We start from the raw sequence: 14,739 nt of genomic DNA, 5'->3' as shown, positions 1-14,739 counted from the left end.
AATAAAACAGTGAAGAAAGAAAACAACGGTTCTAACAGTAAGTGTGTGCACAGCCACTTCGCACATGTGTCTGCAACTTACAGTTTCAAGAAACACTCAAAGCTGATGGATCCTTTCCCCTCAGAAATGGCCATATAGGGTTACTAAAGTTGTGCAATTTTTCTTAATGCATATACGAAATGACTTAAGTGGAAGAGAATGCCACCTGGATGACGGTGATTGGGAAGATGTACTGGCTCTTATCAGGCAGCTGGCCAGTCTGACTGTGCTCAGCATCGGTACACTCTTCAGCAGCATCCAGCAGGATCCAGTGAAGAGTGTATAGTAGCTTGGTCTCTGCTGCTCCTAGCTTCTCCAAGCAGCTTTCCTTTCTTGCGTACAGCAGGGCAGCACAGCAGTGCATCACATGAGGCAGAGCCGCCCGTACCAAGCGCCACCTGGTGACAGAAATGATGCTATAGATTAAGCAAACAAGATGCAAACGTTTACACAAAGAAAATATCCCACTTGCTTAACATGCTCAGCTTATTGATGCGTTTGAGGTGTTTATTTTTTTTTATTTGTAACAACATTTCCAAATAGTGTGGCAATTTTCGGCAGCTAGGATGCATGTGGGAATGAACAACTTGAAGAACTGATCGGTCAAAATAATTCACAATGACAGCAACCTTTAATTAACAAATGTCACAATAATAATAGTAATATATTTACCAAGTTTGGCACATGTTAAGAATTCTTTTTTCACGATCACGAGCTACGTAACAATTTATAGGAGAATAGGAATCTTGTAGCACTACTTTAAGAACTTGGCAACTTCACATTATTTTTTAAATGGTCTATGTATCTAGCGCATATATAGATGTTTTTAGCGCATATCGCCTTCACATGCAAAAACAATAATTAATGGCGCACTAGAATGCAGCCTCTTTTGATAGTCTCTCTAGATGGTCTTCTTTAAATAATACTCTACAAACACCCTACACCAACATGAAAGAACCTTTATTCTTTGTTAAAAAATTGTTCTTGCAAACAGCAAGCCAGAACTTCACTCACTGCTATTTGCTGCACAGTTGTGTTGGGAAATCCCCTCAACGAAACCTTACTTCTTTGAAGGAACAAGAAGGAGTACTTGCTTTAAACAGAAATTCTGTTGCGGGAGCACAATGAAAGCAAGGGAAAATTTCAGGAACCCACAATTTCCAGCAGCTGACCTTAAAAAGCATTTCGAGCACTAATGAATTCCAACTAACATGCTGCAGAAGATGGTGCAGATACTTCTGCATTACATCAGAGATCAATCTTCAGTGTTGTCATGTTCATTTTGTAACTGAATGTGACCCTATGCTCTGTAGGACAGCATACGAAATTCCTCCAATATTTAAGAACATTTGCAACCTAAACCTTTTCTAAAACTAAATTTTTCAAGCAGTAAATGACTCAAACTTCTTAAAAGTAAATTATTAAAATTACCATTATTAACATCAATGATAATTATCATTTATATTCAACAAAATGAATTTTGCAATATCATCCAAGATGTAGGTAGTTTCACAAAAGGAATCTTTTCCGTCTCCCTGATTGCATCAAAATGCTATGAAAGGAACCTACATGCAATTCTTGAAAGAAAAATTCAGCATTAGTCAAGGATGCAAACCTAGGATTACTGCATCTCTAGGGTAGCCAGCCTGCCTAACCCGAAAGCTAGCAAGTGGCCATACGTGGACCAATTAATTGAAAACTAAAAGCACTGAAAGCAGAAATAATGCAATAAATGCATTCAACATATCTGCAGAAATATGCAATGCGGAGATGGTCTCATGAAGTGAAAATTTACCATGCATTTGAATGCAAGAGATTGTTACAAATGAAACCCATGTTAGTTTCTCAAAAGATAAGCCTTGTAGCTGGAGAAAAATTTGTCCCTAATGAGAAATAAGAAAACCCAGGACCTCTACCTTATGACGGCAGAAAGTGTGGACAGTTGGTACAGTGAATTAAGTGGCCAGGCAGTTGGACTGCTGGCCAAGTTTCCTGGCCAAACTGGATTGCTGAGCAGAAATTTCTTTTCTACCTAGTTCTTTTCAGAAGTTTGGTTCTCAAACAACTCCTATGACTGTCACTTACAGAGTTCTGCAACAATCTGGTGTAAGGCAAATTTTTTCTCTCCTAAAAGTACATCCACCCCTTCCAGATATTGGTAGAATTCATTAATTAATCTATTGTTGTGGCTTCCAGCCAGTTTAAGGTGATTAATTAGGCCCCACATTAACACCTCCCAGTGTTTCAGCTAGCTCAATCGGTAGTACAGCATGCCCAGTCAGCTAGTGGTCCCAGGTTTGATTCTAGGACTAGGATATATATTTTCCCAAGCTACAAAGGTTGTATTACAAGAACCTCGTACAGGTTCTCCATGAAGCATTGTGCTACAATTGTGAGAATGACAAATATTTCATTTATATACAGTGTTTTGGTATAAGTACTAGAAAGAATCTATTTTGCCCAATTAGATGTAGGCTTTTATATACAAGGTGTTCATTTTTAAGTTTTACGGAATTTTTAGAAATCGCCTGTGGCAGGTAGCATAATTCTTATCATTGAGCTGGGTTATTCGATGAGGCGGACATTAATAGCACAAGTTATCGAAACACATATTCAATTAATTAACAAAACTTCACCAATTAACTTCTTAGTTAATTATTTTACGCACATATTGCAATTTACGAACTGTAGCCAGTGAGCTTGTCAGGCTGGAATGAATTTCCAGAATGTATGAATGTAACATTTCTGTAATCCAGTCCAATTCACACACCGCTGCAATCTGTGTGAGCTGCGCTAGGTTTATGTACGCTCTACAAGTTGTTTATTGACTTTCGTATATTCGGAACTGTATAGTTAAGTTGTCATAGTCTGCAAAGTGTTCAAAAAATGAGTATCTCAAGTGTTATAGACAGCACCAAAGATAAGATGCTCTGGGTGGTTGATATTGGTGAGGAGGCCTCCGAGAGTGATGATTAGCGATGATCAGCGATGCCGATCTACAGCACCTTGGATACAATAAGTTTCCTCTTTCTAAGTAAAAACAAATTGCAATTACTCTCTGTCTCTCTTACCATAAAACAGTGGTAAGTGAACAATCCAGAGCACTGCATTTATAACTTCTTGAAATATGAACATTAGGGTGCATGTTACTAACGACGGCAATGCATTGTTGATTTCTGATCGTGAAAACTTGGTGACCGTTGCAATTGAGTAAGTATAGTACTATCACTGTAGTTCACATTTTGCTGAATGTAGCTCCACATGAAAGATTAATTATTCTAGTCATATAAGAAAGAATAAAAAAAGCAACACGAACCTCTTGATGCTCTTGATAGCAACAGTCAAACTGGGTGATAAGCCGAACTGAATATTTTGAACCAATACTTTCTCAAAGGACTGGAAGTAAAAAAAGTAGGCAGACATCAACCTACATGCAGAAAAATAAGTGGCACTCAGTCAACGAAAAATGAAGTGGTGGCACAACATGAATCTAACTAGGGGAACAATGCAGTGAAACACTGGTGTTACCACATTGCCCTATCTATTGGCTAATCATAGTCATGAACCATTACTATAAAATTGCTGCTACTAGTTGTATGTGTGTGTCTTCAACTTTTCTATAAACAGTTAGCATTTCTATTCTGGCACAGGGTTTTGGCTGACATCTAATTTTCTTTCTGAAATTGTGAGGTGCATTAGATGTCATTCATTACATACTTTTAAAAGCATCGAGCACCACTGTCTCAGTACTGTTCATCCCATGGTTGAATAGCAAGACTCTGCCCGTTGCCACCTTTGGTACTACCACCAAGCGCACGATATCTTGTAACATGTGCTTTCTTGTCTGTTTTATCACTAGCCAGCAAGACCCCTACCATTACACAGGCAGTAGTTATAGCAGTAGTAGTACTGACTGTACTAACAAAGGACAGAAAGGAGGGTAGGAAAGGAAAGGCTGCGGGCAATTGTAATAGTCTCACTTGGCAGTGGACACCTGAACTGTCCCGCAGCCATGAAAAAAATACAGGGTACAGAGAAAGAGGAGAGGAAAGTTAAGAAAAAGAGACAGTAATTACACCAACACTGCATATAATTTTATCACAGCCAAAGTAGCACCTGCCAAAGTTTAAAAACTACTCTCAAACATCATGCCTAGCTCTGTTTCTTTATTTTCTAGCTGGCTGCATTTGTGTTGTAAGAACTTTCAATGTGCACTGAAGCAAAATTTTCCATAACAGAGTGGGCTTCTTCCTTGTTTACCTACTTTTATGACATACCATAAGGACTAAACTGAAAAAAAAAAAAAAAAAATGTGCTGGTACACAATACCTGGGCCACAATTGAGCAGGAACCAAAATTTTCTAATACTAACCTTGCATGCTTCTCTTTGCTCCTGAAAAACGAAAGTAAAAAAGTGTAAGCTTCAAGAAATGTTTTGCAGATCACTCAGGATCACAAAAATATCCAGTCCAAGACCAAGAAATTCAAATAAGTAAATGCAGATAGAGAGCTCCAGCAGAAGCCCTTCTTGATGCGCGCACAAGTTTGCATGAATAAAGGAACTGTAATTGATGCCATTGTTTCTGCAAAAGTACTATGATGGCATGGTAATTGAAATTATTGATATAATTACCAAAGCTGCAGTAGATATATGTCTTTTTTGTCTTTTTCATTAGAGATATGAGGAATAAAGGTTGCTTTGGGGTGAGAAAAGAATGAAAAAAAATATATATGTATGTATGTATGTATGTATGTATGTATATATATATATATATATATATTTTTTTTTTTTTTCCACTCCGACGAAGGTTGGTCCTCCAGCCGAAACGTCAGTCAGTAAATATGCCATAAACGTTCGTCTTTTTTCCTTTTTTGAATATACCTCTGGGTCTGGCGCGAAACCCTTCATCGCGCGTGCGTGCGTGTGTGTGTGTGTGTGTGTGTGTGTGTGTGTGTGTGTGTGTGTGTGTGTGTGTGTGTGTGTGTGTGTGTGTGTGTGTGTGGTGTGTGTCATAAAGCTTCCCCTAATCTTTCAATTTTATTTTTTAATCAATTACATCTCTAGTGGCACTACTAGAGTGCTGCAATGCTAGATAGAAGACAGCACTGCAATGCTGGCTTTATATTCCATGAACCAATTGGTCTACGGGAAGGTTGCCCTGGGTGATAAATATAATACAGAATTTCATGAGTGTAAATGTTGTGAGAAACTTCAACCCATAAAAGCTGAAACAATTCGGCACACCTTTTGTCAATTGTGCACATATATACCAATACATGTTTGAACCGAGCAAATGCCAAGCCACAAATGTAGGACTTCAGTGGCGCTCCTGGTACTGCAAAGCATTGAGAATGAAAACGACACCTCTCATCCTGCAGGGCTTTTCTGTGCAGGCAATTCAGCGGAAGCCTCGATTGACACATGGAAAAAATTCAGCCAATGTTAACTGCACCCAGAGTGGTTTTTACCCACTTCAGGAAAGCTTGGCATAACATCTAATGAATCCTATCCCTGTTCTTGCCAATTACACCCCATGTAAATTTAGTGCACTGCACAGAATGGTGTTAAAGACCAGCTGTTGACAAAGCAAAGGCACAACATTGTTCAGCTCAAAGTTGTCCTCAACAATGTTGCTTTCCTCAACAAGTTTCTTCAACAATGTTGAAGTTTTCTTCAACATTTAAAGGCAAACATCTTCAACAACCATTTCATTGACTCTGAGACACTTAAAGTGGTGAAAGCTTGTCCAGCCAAGTTCTCAGTGGAGAGACCCGACATTTTAAAGGCTGATTCAGCCTCCTCGTCGGGGATGACTGCTCAAGCAGTTATTGAGACAATGGGCTTAAAGAACTCACACAAAATTTTGTCTCACTTTTTTTTTTTTGCTCATTTACATAGCGAAAACTACGGAATCACAGTATGACACCTCAATTTTTAGAACATGCAACAAATCATGAACTGAAACATTCTTTACTGTGAGAACTTCAAAAAGTGCGCCACATTTCTTGCCATAGGGTTTATTTAAAAGGCATCTCTGGACTCCACAAAAATTGGGGGGTGGGGTTATGTGACATCACTGATGCATGGGGCGGAGCCATAGGCGAAGCCGCATTGTGATTACCTTGCCAAAAGCTTCAAACGACAGGTAATAGGGGTGAGAAGAACGAAGGGCGCTGCACGTTCTGAGAGAAGTAAAGGGGACCAAACTCATTATCCATTGCGGAATGCAGAGAAGCACAGACTGCAAGAGGAAGGAATGGTTTATATGGCCTGCGACCAGCTTTCAGCAATTAAGACACAGTTGCTGTGTGGCTTGTGACCAGTCGACCAGGCTGACCATTGCATGCATGAGCAATTTGTTACCACGACCTCTGATTTTTGTAAGGTGCAGAGATGCTTTGTAAACAAAACCTACACCAAGAAACCGCGCTCTATTTGGTGCGCATATTGAAATGGTCACCTTAAAAGAGCTAGATATCATGAAAACTCTCCCACTGAGCCTTTTTCTGTATCTAAATTAAGAGCTGTAAATAAACTATTTTATGCTAACTTGAAACACATTACAATGTGCAACATAATTCTGGTGGAAATGTCCCAAATTCCTTGGCCTGGCAGAATGCCTGTGTAATATTGAAAAACTGGCACTTGTTGCACCATCTGCACATAAGTGTGCTAAATTGATAAGATTTCACGAAGTATCCTATATTGAACATTGTCTCACTTGAAAGCGTTAACAACCTGCTGTGCAGGACAGAAGGCCCTGCACACGTTCAGCTAGTTCAATGAAATATTGAGTTTTAGCCATGCAGAACGCACAATGGATATAAATTAAGGCATCGTACCATCGCTGATGCATCATGGGCTTTGCCAATTTTTGGACGTATGAATGGGCTGAAAGATAAAAAGAATGCATATAAGTGGTATGCAAGAAGTACTGAATGCTGGTGAGTTAATTGGTACTCTATATGACGAAAAATAGCGCGAAAAAACAAGGGACGAGAAAGAAACACGGTGCAAGCGCTCGTATGGTGTATTTTTCGCGCTATTTTTTGTCAGTGTGCTATACAAGACTAGCACGCCAATCCGGCTGTCACGTAGTTAGAACAGCGAGTTTATATAATTGAAGGATATAAACAATGTTCAAAAAAAAAAAAAAGTGTGCAAGAGTACAATTATATACAGTGTACAACGCGTGCAGAGCCCGGTGGCCCGAATATACGAAATAAATAGAACGCAATCCACTATGTTTATCAACAATTAAAACTGTGATTGAATTCGCAAGCACAGCATATCGACACATCAGCGCGCTGATACGTTGATACATTTCCACGCGTAATTGATACGTTTCCACGCGTGGAAACGTATCAATTAGATACCGAACGTTTTGGTATCGTAGGTGTGCGCACGTCAAACAACATACAGAACTTGAGTTTTTGAATCAAGTACAGTTATATGCAAGAAACGATTAGCTGATTAGAGACTTCATTGGTTTCACTATACGCACCATGCTACAACGCAGCGGCAGCGCGCACACGGGACGGGACGTTCGCCGATCACAAGAAACAGCGAGATCAACAGTCCATACTTGCTGGAGTGTCATGCACGAGAAAGCGAATTTGTTTTAAAATATATACCTTGTCTGTCGCCAGAGAAACGTTTGTATCGGCAGAGGCACTGACAGTTCGTCGGGTTCATGCTGATCCTCTTCTAGTTTCCGTTTCGGCATACCGACTGAATCTTGCAATAAAAACCTAGGACGTTTTCGTTGCAGGGTGCTTTAACGTACGCGCTACCAAGCAGTAATCAGGATGTGGAAGAGAAAACAATTGGGAATGTTGGGGGAAAAAACATTCGTGTTAAAGGACCTCGCCGGCGCCTCTTCACGTATCGTCGTCCATCTTTGCCTGGATGATCCCCCGCATCCGGAGAGCACGTGACCGCGCAGTTCCCATCCGGCCTCTCGAGCAAGGTTCGGGCGCCGCCGCGACCACAAGCCGCGGCACCTTTCCGAGTGGTGCTGGCGGTTGGTTCCGCGGGCAGCACAGCCAGTACTGCACGGAATCGGCGTACTATTTGTGGGGTTTACGCGTATATATTTCGACGAGCGATATTCTTATCGATGCGGACGTGGTCACGTCTAGTATCTGCGCGAGATGCTTCCCTGCGCAGCACACTTGTGGAGCAGCATACTTCAAACAGATCCCATGCAGTCAGCCGTATTAGTTGCATTTTCTAGTAGCAGTACGCAGCCTACAATCACTCATTCTTCGCACTAGACTACGCGAGCATTGCGCAGAATCTAGAGAGTTAAAAATATGCAGCTGCTAAAGTGAGGCATTGCAAACAAGCCTACTTACCAGTTACGCAAGCGCTTTTATGTAACTAATCGGGAAATCTTATGGACTGTCATTCGCGATTATCGAGAGATACTTTCGCTGCTTTCTCTTGGACCCTCTTATTTGACAGCATTTGTTAGACCCTATACTCCGTTTATATTTAATATTGTGTGCTAACAGTTATGTCTAGAGTTCAGCATTATAAGTTGGCTGTGCTTGTTTGAAACAAAGGAGTTTGCATTTCAATGTTAATTGCATCGGTGCGAAGCCTGCGCATAGTGTCACTGAAGATGACTTCAAGCGGTATTTTTTCTTCTCTGGACAGACAGCAATTTTAATCAATTTTAACAACACACAATGCAGTCCTAAATTTAGCATGTAGCATCAATATTTAATCTATATCAAGAAGCGGTTTTGCAACTTCATTAAAAAGTTATGCCTGCAAAAGAAGTTAAAGGTTTCCTTCTTACATACACTATGAAAACATGTAAGAGGACAGCAAACAATGCTTTTGTATGAAAAGGCATGCCGAGTGCAATACAAACATGAAATGCAACACACATAACACCGAGAGCATTTATTGCTTCTTGTGGTATGTACATACAACAAATATGTATAACACATGATATAGACACACAGGAAAATTAGGAGTGCTTGCATGAGCAAATAAAAAATATGAAAACATGTAAAACCATATGCATTTCGACTGCTTCTGCAGTGAGAAAAACCCGCCGTGGTTGCTCAGTGGCTATGGTGTTGGGCTGCTGAGCACGAGGTCGCGGGATCGAATCCCGGCCACGGCGGCCGCATTTCGATGGGGGCGAAATGCAAAAACACCCGTATACTTAGATTTAGGTGCACGTTAAAGAACCCCAGGGGGTCGAAATTTCCGGAGTTTCCCCACTACAGTGTGCCTCATAATCAGATTGTGGTTTTGGCATGTAAAACCCCATAATTTTTTTTTTTTTTTTTGCAGTGAGAAAAACTTGGAAAGCAATGTTTGAAAGAGTAAAATCACTGGTACTGCACAGTGCACACCACAAAGAAACTGGCCATGCAGACCAGCTTTTCAGAGGAATTCTTGTCCAGAGTATGAAAAGTGGCAGCACTTACTATGCGAGCACAAAATAGCATGAACTATATGTTGTTTGTGTTCTTTTCTGAACAACATTGATATGTTAATGCAATTGTTGCATAAACAGTCTCAGGTATGTGCAAAAATCCACACCTAGTAATAGCCCAGGGCACCAGGTATAAATGACCTTCCAAAATTAATGTGAGCTCTACAACACATCACACAGCAAATTGCAAAGGTAACTCTTACCTTGCACTGCATCAAGACACTGCTGCCAAGTGCCAGGATACAAGCTAAGTGCTGCTTCCCTCATCATGGTATTAGAGCATGTCTGAGCCCTTAAACTCGAGGTAAGTGATCCCGACATGCAACTATCTTGACAAACACAGCCCTCCTTATTGCCAACTTGAACTTAACTCATATTCACTTCTTACCTTCAATGTAGAAGCTACCATGTAACGTGGCACGAAAAACAAGGCATCACTGTTCATATTACACTGACATCACTCACAATAGTCTCGATGGATATCACATACATGTAGCTAAAGTCTTGCAGCAAATATTCACATGTTCTCACATTGTTTTTTTTTCCAAATTACTAACAGCAAAAGTAAATTTAAAATTTCGATCAGCTCACAATGAATTTGCAAGTGATAACAAAGATATCACACACAAAAAAGAAATACTGGAGGCCACTGTCGCCCCCCCCCCCCCCATCCCAACACATCACATCAACAAACCAGTTGAAATCAGACAAGTGTAAGGAGATATGTAGAATGATGCAAAACATGCAGATTTGAAGGGCCAGCATTAAAAAAACAAATCACTAAGTGATTTCTTTCTGTAACAGAAAGTATTTGTAAAGTCTGAATTTTCCCACATGTTTCATGGACTCGAGTTACTTATCAGAGAAGCTGCACTTATAAAGACAAATATGATAACAACAGCTGCATTTTATTAGAGGGAAACACTTTCAATATTTAAAGTGATGCTAAAGAGGAAAATAATTTGAGCTGCATTAATAAATAACTGATAGAGAACTCTAGAAAAGCCACCCTTATTGTAAAAGAGGCTTGGCAAGGGTATAAATGAAGCAAAAACAAAAGACAGGTGGTGACGCTGCACTATGGACCAATTGCAACAAAATTTTTAGCCGCATAAAAAGTTTAGTTTCAGACAGCGTAGACATAGAGCAGTCTCCGTGCGAAATTTTACGTTTCAAATATGAGTAGATGTGTCATGAAAAGATTGCAAATGTAGATGTTTTAGATACTGAAACTAAAAAAAAAAAAAAAAGACACCGCCACTACTGTCACCGGAAGTGATGCATGACTAAGAATGCACGGCTCCCAGGCATGACCTACAAGGTTAGCCATTTCCCACGTCTTCCCATGGAATGTTGAAAATTTTTGGAGGCGACGCGCTGGAACTTACATCATACTGGCCCAACCACTAGGTGCACGAGTCATCTGCTTAGGTGCTATTTAAAGGCTGCTAATAATAAAATTAGACAATTACCAGCCCTGCAGCTTTGCTAAGGTTGCTTCAGCAGTATGTATATGCTACTCATTTATAACTAATTTAGCCTAAGTGCAATTTCTTTGCAATTGGCCTTTAAGTTCTGCTATAACCTTGCCATACTTTCATGGATTTTGACAGTGTCTTCTCGGGCCTAGTTAATTTTTGTAAAATATCGACTACATTGTAGTCTCAAAGACCCAAAAACTGGACTTTACAAGTTTGATGAAGTATTACTGAATCACAACAGCCCAAATAAGAAAAAGATACTTTGAAATTAATGAAGTCACACTGACGTTCCAGTGCAACATATTTAAAAGTGAAACTTGGGACTTTCATTTTCTCTTCCAGTAATCAACCTCTTAACGCAAAATGAACTAAAATAGAGTTTTTAAAGAATACTTCATCAATCTAAACTTATTTAGTGGTCATCTTTAGTGTCCTTTTAATTGTTAGATGCACTCTGTTAGTCATAAAGACTCACAGTATTCAATCAATAGCTGCATTTTGTTGGTGGGAAACACTTGCAATGTAAAAATGACAGAACATGGTCCATAAGCAGCAATTGCACTGGGCAGCAGAGGCAAATTGAAACCATATGTTCAATCTGTAAATTTAAGCTCACAGCTTGATGAATTCATACACCCACAAGCATTGAAACTGCCCACTTCACCCTACTGTATCAGGCTGTGCACAGTAACAAACGTCGGTTTCCACAATCACACACACCAACAATGTGAGGAACATTACAGATACACTAAAAGGAACAACATTATGGTGATGAAGGCTGCTTCAACAAGACACCGGCAAAAGTATGTACATGAAGTTTCATAAATAACTGCTTGTGACTGCTCACTGGCCCATGATAACTGCAGTCACTTGTACCACACTGTACACTCCAAAGTTCCCTATTGATTGTGCAACACAGCATGCACATTTACAGCTTTCAAGAGCTGTTTTAAACAGAACCTGTGGTGTTAGCTAATGGTGCAGTACAGAAAAAACGCAAGATTACCCGCATAAGTTACCCATCATACTTATGTAAAAGCTGCACTTAAGATAGTAACAACAGTGAACAACAACAGAAAATTGAATGCAATTTATGACTACTAATAGCTATTTGAAGATCCTATGACCCACATTTTTGCTAAAGATCCATGAGTATATTACAGCAGCACTGAAAGATTGGCAAGTTGGTGCAGATGTGCAACTGCCTGAATATTAAATGAAGATCAGAGAACCTGCAAAGGTAACGCTTCCAAGCCATTCAAGCAGGTGACTGCATTTTTTTGAAATTATTGTCTGAAGACCAATTTCTTTCATGTGTTATGCTAACACATGAAACTAATCCAAATAGTCTATCTAGTTGCATTAAATTTAAGTAATAAAATAAAACATTACTATATGTTATCAAAGAAGTCCTCCTCTTCAGCCCAGTTTTCATCATCCTCTGAATCCACGTTGTTGCTATTCCTCTCTACAGCTGGATCACTGTCACTAAGTTTGTGAAATCTATCAAAAAGAAGCTCCTTAGCATAGTTGTACAATTCTGTGTCCAAACTATTGGCAGCTGTCACCTTTTCCACTTCACCGGGTGAAGGTACTGCATGACCACGTCCCATCAGCCGACCACGTAAAAATTTACGTGGTCTTGCCCTTCTTCGAAATTTTAACTTGAATGTGGCCTCAAATAGAGATTCTGAAAGACGAGGGAATTCTGCAAGGCCAAAGAAAGCCATGTGTTCCAGGTTTTTCTTTGCACTGGTCAAAAGAACCATGTCACGGTCCTCCTTAGTAAGCAACAATCCGACTGAATCATTCTGAGGACAGCCGTCAATGAGACCATGATCTGCAAGCATGTGTGTCTGGCGATTAAGCGCAGGGTTTGCTGAACAGGACACAAACTCAGTAAAGGTTATATTTTCAGGTCTCCTGCCTTCAAAGCAGACACTGGGAGCAGGCACTGACACTGGTTGGTCCAAGCAAAAGTGAGGATGGGGCCGGGAGCCATGCCAGCCTCGATTCTGGTGGAACCGTCGCCATTCATTGCGGAACCGGGCCACAGGATCTCTCAGCACGGTTATGTAAAAATACCTGTGGAATTAAAGAAACGTTAGGAGAAAATTGGCGGCAGTCCATCATCTTGTTCAGTAAGACCCACAAGGGTAACTTCATTGCTTCACCATATCAATGAGCATCAAAACCAGACCCGTGTGAACTGTATTAGATATTTTTATTTTTACGCCAACATCTTATGGATTCTCCATGCACTTGACACAACCTGCACTTGTTAACATACCTACTTGTGCAATCACCTGTTCTGCATGTACTTCACATTGTAATACAAATTAGTTGTGTTTGTCTATTAAAATTTACGCCGTACACATGCTTACAACTTTGGCGAGAGCAAATAGTAATTAACTGCGCCACACCGGCCGGCTACTATGTCTTCATCGCTACGAACAGATGTGCAATGAATCCACCCCGTAAACGCATTACGCTCATAGATATCTCCCGATGTTGATTCAGCACTTGCCTGCGTTTTGTGGGGACTCCTTCGTCTTCGTCGAGCACGCGATCTACACAGGTATTCAGTTCAGTCCAGTCCGGATGGACACCACATTTCCACCCCAGCGTGTACCTACTGAAGAGCCACGAACTGCGCTTGCGAGGTCTGTAGCAGTGACAAATTTTTCGGCCTCTACGGCATGCGCAAGGTCTCTGTAACACTAGGTCTTCGATTAATCTCCGTTCTAAGAAATTAGCACCGGCGTTTTGTATTTGTAATAGAACGATAACATCCGAGCCCCTTATGTCGAAGTCCTCGTCTCGGACGGTCGAAGGCTCGAACTCGTTTTGAAGTCCGTTTTCCGTGCTGTTAGAAGCATAATAGCTCGCAGCCTGCGATCCGTGGACTAGCTGATGCTCTTTGAACTTCTGCCAATAATGTGATGGCTTTAGTCGCACCCAGTGGTAAGCAAGTCGAGACGACGAGCTGCCGGAGCTGATCAAAATAAACACGAACGCGGTCACAAACGCTACACAAACCAGCGCTGACCGACAAACCGTCGGCGTGAAACAGTGCATGCCACAAGACTTTCTATGCTTCCTTCATCTACAGGCAGGTTACTAGTCGTTGGAAGCAGAACACAAGAGTCATCGTTTCGGAAGCATAAGCACGTAAGTTGCCATGTTTGTTGACAAAAAGGAGAACCGAACATGAGAGGCGGAAGCGTGCGACAGGTCGACGCGCTGGCCAGGAGGCGCTGCGTTCACTCGGTGGAAAACGCCACGGAAGGGCTTACGCATGCGTGGTTCGCAAGTTCGAAACCGAAAATGCATAGCGAAAATACTTCCCTTCTCTCTCTCACGTCTACGGCATTTCTTTCTCTATGTCTACGCGTTTTCTTTGGTTGTCGAAAAATGAATTCGATGCTCGCACAGGTCGCGGTCGCACAGCACGGTCGCACAGCTCAGCTTTACTTGTGCTAAATCCTTTTACTAAAGATGTGGGAGATGCGCGCGGGCATGGGGCAGGAAGAACGCAGGTCGTGGGAAGAACACAGGATGAGGATAATGCACTCTTAAGTCGTCGCAATCAAGGAAATAAAAGGGGGAAAAAATCAAACCGCGAATTTGTACTACTACTTCACCTTTCTTCCTCTCTTTCACTGCGTGGTTTCATTTTGTATTTTTTTTTTTCAATCGCAATCTACGGCCAATGATTCATAAAAAAAAAAAAAAAGAAATTGAAGAAAACCAGAAAAGAA

The 14,739-nt window shown here is 40.9% G+C and overlaps 2 protein-coding genes across 2 annotated transcripts in view; both read right to left on the bottom strand.

Moving 5' to 3' along the window:
• LOC119442285 (protein unc-80 homolog) overlaps positions 1-8,051 on the bottom strand; it is a 182,055-nt gene extending 174,004 nt beyond the window's left edge. The window contains exons 1-5 of the mRNA XM_049662030.1: positions 7,675-8,051; positions 6,883-6,931; positions 4,412-4,432; positions 3,356-3,435; positions 206-437 (exon numbers count right to left, since the gene is read on the bottom strand). Coding sequence (XP_049517987.1) covers positions 206-437; positions 3,356-3,435; positions 4,412-4,432; positions 6,883-6,931; positions 7,675-7,766 — 474 coding nt within the window. The 5' untranslated portion in view covers positions 7,767-8,051. The remainder of the gene's footprint in view (positions 1-205; positions 438-3,355; positions 3,436-4,411; positions 4,433-6,882; positions 6,932-7,674) is intronic.
• Positions 8,052-8,938: 887 nt separating this feature from the next.
• Positions 8,939-14,292, bottom strand: LOC119442284 (heparan-sulfate 6-O-sulfotransferase 1-like). The gene is made up of 2 exons (XM_037707102.2): positions 13,506-14,292; positions 8,939-13,063 (listed from the first exon to the last, which is right to left on the bottom strand). The coding sequence occupies exons 1-2, from the start codon at positions 14,054-14,056 to the stop codon at positions 12,370-12,372; spliced, it is 1,245 nt and encodes a 414-aa protein (XP_037563030.1). The 5' UTR covers positions 14,057-14,292; the 3' UTR covers positions 8,939-12,369.
• Between the last annotated feature and the right edge of the window lie 447 nt (positions 14,293-14,739).

The sequence above is a fragment of the Dermacentor silvarum genome, chromosome 2 (assembly GCF_013339745.2).
Source record: "Dermacentor silvarum isolate Dsil-2018 chromosome 2, BIME_Dsil_1.4, whole genome shotgun sequence".
Classification (NCBI taxonomy): Eukaryota; Metazoa; Arthropoda; class Arachnida; order Ixodida; family Ixodidae; genus Dermacentor; species Dermacentor silvarum.
This window is presented reverse-complemented; position numbering and strand designations above follow the sequence as displayed.